This window comes from Nicotiana sylvestris, chromosome 10, assembly GCF_000393655.2.
Source record: "Nicotiana sylvestris chromosome 10, ASM39365v2, whole genome shotgun sequence".
Taxonomy (NCBI): Eukaryota; Viridiplantae; Streptophyta; class Magnoliopsida; order Solanales; family Solanaceae; genus Nicotiana; species Nicotiana sylvestris.
Window position 1 is genome coordinate 110,449,475 of NC_091066.1, and position 9,735 is coordinate 110,459,209.

Below are 9,735 nucleotides of genomic sequence, written 5' to 3' on the forward strand. Positions count from 1 at the left end.
ACAACGGGACCATTGTACTCCACCTCCACTCTTCGGGCATCCTATTAGTCTTGGATATAACATTAAGCAACTTAGTAAGCCATTCCAAGCCTGCTCTACCCACACACCTCCAAAGCTCAACCGGAATTTCATCTGGTCCGGTAGCTCTGCCCCTTCTCATCTTACGCATTGCCTCCATGACCTCATCGACCTCAATGTCCCGACAATCACTTAGTTCATGGGGGCTGTCGTCGTTCCTCAATTCACCTAGTACAATATCCTGATCCCCTTCCTCATTTAGAAGTTTATGAAAGTAGGTCTGCCATCTCCTCTTTATCTGGTCATCCCCCAACAAAATTTTGCCGTCCTCATCTTTTATGCACCTCACTTGGTCCAAATCCCGAGTCGTCCTCTCTCTCACCTTAGCGAGTCGGAGTAACTTCTTCTCCCCGCCTTTGTTCCCTAGTTCTTCATACAAACGAGCGAAAGTTGCCATCTTTGCCTCCGTCATTGCCATCTTTGCCTCCTTCCTAGCTACCTTATATCTCGCAATGTTCGCTCTCTTCTCCTCCTCTCCAGTGCTCCCCACTAACCGCAGGTAAGCCACCTTCTTCGCTTCCACTTTACCTTGTACAACTGCATTCCACCACCAGTCTCCTTTGTGGCCACATGTGCGGCCTGAAGATTCCCCTAAAACCTCTCTCGCCGCCTTCCTTATATAGTCCGCCGTCGTCGACCACATAGTGTTTGCGTCCCCACTACTTCTCCAAGCTCCCATTGCCGACAACCTTCCTTCCAACTCCTGGGCTTTAACCTTAGTCAAGGCGCCCCACCTAATCCTCGGGCGGCCTCGTACTGACCTCTGTTTCCTTCTTATCATAATACTAACGTCCATCACCAAGAGCCTATGTTGCGTTGCAAGGGTCTCACCTGGGATAACTTTGCAATCCTCGCACAACCTTCTGTCGCATCTCCTAAGAAGGAGATAGTCAATTTGAGTCTTCGCCACCGAACTTTAATAAAGAAAGATTACACTGCGTAATAAAATGGTGATAAAAGAAATAAAAAAATGATAATAAGATTACACTTTGAGACTTAAAAAATTTTAATAAAGAAAGAAAAACTTGATTGGAATTTGGAAATACAGTTGAACGAGTGACATACAATGCGTTCCTTGCCATTGATGTTGGTCTCTTGGTGTGGTATTAATTTCAGTTCAAAATAATTATTGGTGTCATAGAATATCCACAAAATTTAGGTATGCAACTGAAAAAATTGGAATAGTTTATGAAGAAAATATGTATTATGCTAGAGAAGAAGTAAGAAATGGGAAGAGATGTTACGACTGTCGTTAGTATATTATTTTCATTATGAGTTCTTTGATAAGTACAAGACTTGAAATAGATCTCAGTATTATTTCATGATCCACATAATATGAATTTTAAAAGTTATTGGTAGTGTTAAAATATATTTTTCACATTTTTTTTATCTATACAGTGTAGAAATCCCTAAATAAAACTACAAAATACTTCCTCCGTCAAATTTTGTTTATTCTGATTATGAATATGAATACAAAATATTTAAATTTTTTAATAATATTTATATATTTAAAAATTATTAATAATAATTGACAATTCAAAATATTTATGGCAATCAAAAAATTATTCCCTCTGTTTCAATTTATATGAATTTATTTTCTTTTTAGTTTGTACAAAAAAAATGACTACTTTCTATATTTGAAAATAATTTACTTTTATACAATATTTTATAGTTATATAAAATATATATACCTTATTTTACGTGACAAGTTCAAAAGTTTTATTTTTTTTCATAAATTGAAATGGAGGGGTGTTTGTTTGACTGTTCTAAACTAACAATAAATTCCCAGCTTAAAAAGTGGGAGCTTTATGCTTTGCACTCATTTTACTATTCCAACCGCTGTGACAGAGCCGAAATCGGAGAGAAGCGATGGCGGGCAGTGGTGGAAACCCTAGTTCGGGCGAGAAGTCTCATCAAGCTCCAAAAATCCTATTAGCGAAGCCTGGACTTGTTAGCGCCGGCAAATTCAACCGCGGCGGCCCTGACGACCCTGATTCTAATGCTCACCGCCCACGCTTTGGTTCTCTTAATCTTCTCTCTGATACCTGGGATTTCCACAGTGATCGTTTTCTCCCGGTTAGTATTTCTTTTACTGCTAGTGGAAATTAATTTATCGGTACTATTTCTCTGAATTTACGACCTTTTTATTTTATTTTATATGATGGCAGTTTCTAACGGATAATACGGACTTTACAGTGGTGGGTGTGATTGGTCCTCCAGGGGTTGGGAAGTCCACTATAATGAACGAAATATATGGTTTTGATGCTACCTCCCCTGGTAACTAAAGCTGCACATGATTGTTATTCTTCTTTTCCTGGAATGATGCTTTTGTTTTTCTAATTATCACTACGCATGCACCTTTAGTGATATGAGAAAATGTAATTAAATAAACGGAAAAGGGTCAATTATACCCGTGTACTATCAAAAAAGGTTTAAATGTACCCCTCGTTATACTTTGAGTCCAAATATACCTATGTTGTTATACTATTAGTTCAAATATATACATTTCCCATTAAGTTTGTCCAAATTGGACATCCAATCTTGCGTGGCACTGACATTTGATAAGGTGTTATGCCACATGGCTTGCCACCTCAGCGACCCTAACACATTTTACCCCTCCCTTCTATTTTTTTCCACCACTAAAAATTCCTTTCCCTCCACCACTGTTGGCACCATTACCGCTATCATGAAAAATATTGTATTTCAAATTTTAGTTTATATATGGATTAGGGGCACTGAGGTGGCATCCACCTCATCAAATATCAGTGTCACATAGGATTGGATGTCTACCTTGGACAAACTTAACAGAAGAGGGGTATATTTGAATCAATAGTATTATGGCAGAGGTATATTTGGACTCAATGTATAACAAAGGGTATATTTAAACCTTTTCTACAGGGGTATATTTGGCCATTTGCCGTTAAATAAATTGTTTACACTGACAGCATAAAAAACAAACACATCACTTGCCAGTTTTTGCAGGTTACTAATCCGTGCTTCTTATAGAAAGTTACCTGTAATTGGTAATACAGTTAGTGTATAAAAGTTGAAGCTTTGAATAAGACAGTTCCAGAGGGTGAAGATTTTGAAATGTTGTATTCCAGGAGTGCTTCCTCCCTTTGCTATAGAAACAGAAGAAACAAGGGCTCTGTCGAAACATTGTACAGTTGGCATTGAACCGCGGGTTTCTGCTGAACGGATTATACTGCTTGATACTCAGGTTTCTTTCACTCATTAGTTGAAATTTTTTCTTCCGGACTTCAAACTCTTGCTTTTATTGCTTGTACAAGTGATAATGCCATCAGTAATTCGAAGCCTTCTAGTTCAACATGCTATATGGGTTCCTTTGTTGTCTATTCTTTCTAATACAAGTCCACGGTGGAATCCTTATCCAAATACCTTTGATATTTTGTTGATTTTGACAGCCTGTTTTTAGCCCTTCGGTTTTGGCTGAAATGATTAGACCAGATGGCTCATCCATCGTACCCATTATAAGCGGCGAATCTTTATCAGCTGAGCTAGCTCATGAACTGATGAGCATCCAGGTAAATTCCGAGTTAGATGATTGCATCAATTTCATCATTGATGATGCAGGAGCTGACTCTTTTATGTATTACCTAGTGGTTTTCACCCCGATCCCTCGCCCTCCCTTGCTTTAAGGTGTTGAAAGCCAAAATTGTAATATTACTTTGTTCGCTTGTGGTGCAAGGGATGTTTCTAGCTTGGTGTTCTGCTTGCATCCATTTGTCACATCATATTAGTGGTATCAGAAGGAGTCCATGATGCTAGCATGTGGCGACTCATGTCAACGGTATTTAATTCACCTTTAACTGCTTTAGAATGTTACTTGTTTGTCTACAAAATGGTTGTAACCTATCGTCATAGTTTCTTGGAGAAGATGGATGTAGCTGGTTGTCTGATAAAATTAGAAAATATGTTTATTTGCTGAAACTCTCGTCAGTACACAATTAACTCACTAAGTTTCAATTTTTATAGCTATTCACTACAATAAGTGTGTTGCAATTGGAAGTGCTCATTCAAAGACAGGCCGGCAATATGGAATTGTAAATTGACACATGAAACTTAACATATTTAAGTTATTTGGTTAGTCATGATTTTTTCTTTATATTAAAAAAAGTTAAATTTTATTATGTAGCTGTAGTAGTTGATTGGAAATGAAAAAAATATCTAGAATTATCTACCAATTTTATATTCAAGTAGCAGATTTAGCTGTTTATACTTATTACAAATAAAGTGTGGTTGATGTATCAAGTAATTCATTTTGCTCTACCAAACACATCTAGTGTCTATCATGTGATGCAGTTACCTCAAAGTTCTAAATTAGGTTATGTAATGACTCCTTTCTCGTGTACCTTTGTCAGAAGTGACAAGATGTAAAGCGCTAGCAGCCTTTGTTGCCAAAAAGAATTCGATTTTAAGAAAGCTTCTCATCTAAGCTCTGATTTTCTGCTGCTCTATGTTACAGTTCTATACTTAGCAAGACCCCGTTCTCCTTTATTTTCATGCCCTATTTGGAAATTGTTTTCGTAACTGTGTGGTTGAAATTTAACTTCAACTATCAACAACTTATGTGGCTGCTAAAGTTACTTGCCCAGCATATGGTAATGTAACTGTTTGATTCTTGAGTGATGTCTTGCTTCTAAGAAAACCTCCTAGCATGTTTTTCCACTTGCATTTCCATGATATGGTACTGTTGTGCTCTTCTTCCAGGTTGATTTGCTAAAACATGGCATACCTGATCCATCATCTTTAACCCTTTCCCATCCTCAAAGCTCTGAGAAAGAAAGCAGAGAGAAAATTCTGGACAGTGGAGAAGAGTACATGGCTGATCCAGTTTTTGTGCATACAAAGTGCGTTAATCTAAACTTTTGATCCTGCTTTTAGCATGGACTGGTGAATTAGTTATGATGATGAAAGAGATGGGCCAAGATGTTCAAACTTCCATGTTTATGCTAAAGTTATCTTCAAAATGCTTATTTAATTTACATAGTAGAATCAGTTACCGCTCAAGCTTTGATCCATAAATCCAAACACCTAGAGGTTTCAACAATATCTAGACCTTCCTTTTTCTTATTTCTTACTAATTGACTGGTCAATATGAGCTAAAGGACTGATTTCCGGTTCCTTCCACAGTCTTTCACTGCTCATCCCCTCTGCAAAAGTCCGTTTTAAGGATTTAACTTCAAGTAATTTTCAATTTTTTGCTTTGTTTTTCAGTTTTTGGCTTTTATTTTGGAAGGAATTTTAACGGAAAAACTTAGATTAAGCTTATATAAAGGAGTGCTTAGCAGAGAAAGGGTCTTAATGGTGTTTTGGTCGGGAGAGGGGGAGCCTACCAGGTGACAAGATGATCATTGAGGTGGTTGAGGGAAGGACATTGAGGGAGGCTGTATGCTGGAGCAATCGAGTAGCAAATTAGTGGAGGCATATTTAGTTCAATGAGGAAGTGCAGAGAAATTAACAAGGTTAGAAAACAACGGGAAACTTACAAGTACAAGGGAAAAATAGGCCTTTAGTTTATTGTGGCAGGTCAATGACTGGTCGTTCACTGACAAATAAGAGAAAAGGGGTGTTTGTCTATACTCAAAAACTTGAGAGGTGTATTAGATTTTTACACAAAACATGAAAACTGATTCTTACGCAATCTTAGGCATTGTTCAAGTTATAGTGATTGTGATATTAAATTTAGATCTTTACAAGTTTGTAGCTTCTGGTTTACCTTGAATTTGGTTACATCACCATGTTGAACATAAACTGGTTAAAGAGAACGGGTATAATATCATATATAAAAGTTGAATTAATCGTTAGTTAATGTAGAAGGTACTTCAAGTGTTCTTCTCTGCTTGGACCTATGAATCAGTAGTTCTCGATGATGTATGGGCACATGGTTATAACTTATAACTGCACAATGCAAGTTTTTCTGTTCGTGCCGTAATTACATCAAATAAATCAGAGTTACCAAAAGATGCTCCTGCTTTGTGCGACCTTTTCCCAGTACCTGAAAGTTAATTGTTGTCTTCATTACCAGCTATTGGATAACTCGCTCTATATAGCTCTGTATAATGTTATAGGGTTGCACAGGAGCTGCTCTTGTTAATTTTTATTTCATTTCCCCTGGAACCAATACTCAGTTTGTTGTTCTGCCTTTTTTTAATTTTTAGACTACCCACTGAAGATCTAACACCATGTAACGTTGTTCAATTGAAGAAGGCACTCACACAAATCTTTTGCTCTTTATCTATTCTGAGATCAAAAAACCACACAACTGCCAAAGAGAGTCATGTTTCTGCTGTTCCTCTCAACTCACATAGTGCTGATCGAGAATCTGAATATTTGAAATTATTTCTACTGCCATCTAGAAATAAAGATGAATCCTTGAAGCCACAGTATGAAAGCCACATTTCAGCATTATGGAATTTGCGGGATCAGGTTCCACTCTCCCTCACCCTTCAACATCTGCAGTTTAGCACACACCCACACCTTTTTGTTTTTCTCAGATATTCCAGACGTAATGTTCTGTGAAAATACTTAGGGAACTAACTTCAAGTTATTGATTCCTCAGGTTTTGTCAATGAGAGGTCCATCTTTCTCAAGGACTGTGTCCGAGCGTGATTGGCTGAAAAATTCTGCCAAGATATGGGAAATTGTTAAGAATTCTCCCATTATGATGGACTACTGTAGAACTCTTCAAAGTTCAGGCATGGTTAGGAGGTAACAGCTATTAATCTTCCTATGTTCATCTAGGTTGATGGACGGTCTTTTTGTATTTTTTTTTTCCCTCGAGACTTTTGCGTACTCTTTTTTTCGAATCGTCTTTCCTTCTGCTTTATTTGGTGTAACTTTCTGTGAAACAAAGAGAAGTGAACCTTCTGAGTTGATTGAATAACGATCTACAAGAAGAGCTTTATATAGGAGCCTTAGGTTACTTACAAAGTTACAATATTGTAAGTGGTTATTCTCTACTTCTAACAAGTTAAGCATTCTATCACTATATACTAATTATCTTTTGGCATCTGGAGAACAGTACTAGTTTAAAATAGTCTTCAATATTCTCCTACTTAAATTCAGTGGATTTTGACATGTTCTGAATCTTGGACATAGAGGGTGTTTGGAACTGGCTTATAAAAAGTAGCTTTTAAGCTAAAAGCCAAAAGTCATAAGTTGGTAATACCCAACTTTGGCTTTTGGCTTGTTTTTGTACTTTTTATGTCACACAAACTAAAAAAGGCTTAAAAGCCAATAAGCACAATCCAAACACCCTCATAATAACTTTATTTGTTCTCATAATTTTTCAACAAGTCTCAAATTCATAGTGGTGAAGCACCCTTGAGTTTGCAAATTAAAACTGGGAAATCTTGTGTATTTGTTGTATGGATATTATCTCTTCATTGCCTTAGTGAGACACCGTGCAACCATACCATTGGTTGGCCAACTAACCCAAGTCAGTTAATAGCTCATTTATTTCATTTGGGTTGCTACAAGTAGTGTTTTAAAAGGCGTTTTCGGGGCGAGCCTTGGGGTGAGGCGCACAAAAAATGCCCCGAGGCAATCGTGTGGGGCAAAAGTCTCAAGAGGCGTATGCTCGGGCGTTAGGGCGACTCCCGAGCGTTTGAGGCGCGATTTTGTAGTGAGGTATAAGCCTAGAGATTTTTTCTCATTAAAAAAATTTGTTGAATAAGTCCTTCATATAATACCCAAATTTTGAAAAGTCAACTTGTAATTAATCAAAAGTTTTAAAGAGGAGTTGAAATGTATTAAAGTCAAAAGTCAAGACTTTTTTTATTGATTGAAGTCCTAATTTATGGTCTTTCCCAATTCTTTATCTTGTCCGCTAGTCTGCTAATATCTCCTAAAACAACGAATATTTAATTTTTTTTTACAAATACAAAGAGAACTCCATTCTCCTTCATAGCAGCAAGTTCAAAGTTCAAATTGCAGGTTTGTCATCCTTTTTGTTCCTTCATGTAAAAAAACTTTATTCTTTTCGACTCAAGTTATTTGTACTTGTAAGTAGTGTATAATAAATTGTTTTGATTAGTTTTTTGTAGGGATGGAGTCTATCTATATCTCTCTCTATCTATATCTATATATATATATATATATATATATATATATATATATATATATATATATATATAAAGCATGAATAAAATATTGGATTACAAAAATAACCTTTTAATATTAAGCATAATAGCTCATAATAAAAGGACATAACCGGAATTCTAGACATTAGCTTTGTAATCCTATTACTTTTAGGATATACTTCTTAAAAAATTCCTATTACTAATTAATTTTTTTTAAAAAAAACGTATTATATTATCCAAATCCATTTAAAAACAGGAGAGCCCATATATGATTATAAAAGCACGAATATAATATTGATAAATCAAAATAACTCTAAAATATTAAATAGAAGAACTCATAAGGAAATGACATAGCTGTAATAACTTATTTTTTGGACTACAATAACTTCTCTGTTTATTTTTTAATATATAAGATTTTAAAATTAATACAATCTTGTCTATTGAACTCTTATTAAAAATATGTGGAAGGTTTAATAAAATCAATTTCATAAGAATCCTCCATATTGGTAATACATTTACCACTCTATAATATTCAATACCAAAAAAAAAATGTTAAATGGACTGCATGAGGTGATAAAATTGAGAAAACATTCCCACGATAATATATTATTATATTATATTTGAACTGCTTTCCTACTCAAATAATATTTTTTTATTATTAATTTTTCGTGTAATATAGAAAAATATACCCAATTATTAAAGAAGAACAAAGAATTTTTTTAAGAATATAAATGTTTGAGAAAAGAAAGAAAAAGGTTGGTAAGAGCCAATATCATTAATAATTTTGCAAACATAAATATCTAAAAGCGGAATGTTATCAATCTTTTTACTCTTTAAAAATAAAATTTATGGTGGATAAAATTATTATCACGATTAAATATTCAAAAAATGAGATGAACTAATATTAAGAATCTAAATCAACAAAAAATAAATTAAATTTTATGTTAAAACCAAATAATCAAATCTTTCCATTAATTATTTGGCAAAAGAATCCAATTCAAAAATATGAGTAAAATTATTTTTCAATTAAAAAAAATTCTTAGGGTACATAAATTTATTCCATAAAAAGAGTGTTAGAGATTTAAAAAAAATAGATCACAAAGTCAAAACGATTAGTATAATATTAAGAAGGCCATACAAGTGTTAGAGAAAGCATAACAAAGCTAAATCCTGAACAAGAATAAGCTTTCAAGACTATATTATAAAAAATCGACTCTGGTATAACGGGATTATCCTTAGTATATGCCTCCGGCGGAATCGAAAAAATATTTCTATGTCATGCATTACTTGCAAATATTCGATCAAGGGGCATGATATTGTTAGCAATAAGAACAACTGGTGTACCAACAACAATTTTATTATGATGTCGTACAACCTACTTTAGATTTGATATACTTCTTCAAATAATTTAAATAACCATCATAAATATATCAAATCAGAACAATAGTGCTAAATTTATAAGGAAATCAAAAGTGATAATATGGGATGAATCGTTTTTGGCTAAGCGTCAAACGATCGAAACAATCGACTAGAGTTTTAGAGATATGTTGGA

At 34.8% G+C, this 9,735-nt stretch overlaps 1 protein-coding gene across 2 annotated transcripts; it reads left to right on the forward strand.

The window, feature by feature from the left end:
* The first annotated feature begins 1,874 nt into the window (after positions 1-1,874).
* Positions 1,875-7,111, forward strand: LOC104229578 (uncharacterized). 2 transcript variants are annotated; one of them, XM_009782233.2, is made up of 8 exons: positions 1,875-2,154; positions 2,247-2,355; positions 3,183-3,298; positions 3,504-3,623; positions 3,800-3,889; positions 4,810-4,949; positions 6,459-6,528; positions 6,662-7,111. In XM_009782233.2, exons 1-8 carry the CDS (start codon positions 1,948-1,950, stop codon positions 6,812-6,814), a joined length of 1,005 nt encoding a protein of 334 aa, XP_009780535.1. In that variant the 5' UTR covers positions 1,875-1,947; the 3' UTR covers positions 6,815-7,111. The 2 variants fall into 2 exon arrangements, with proteins under 2 accessions (XP_009780535.1, XP_009780534.1); XM_009782232.2 differs by having other exon boundaries at positions 1,878-2,154; positions 6,261-6,528.
* The last annotated feature ends 2,624 nt before the right edge of the window (positions 7,112-9,735 follow it).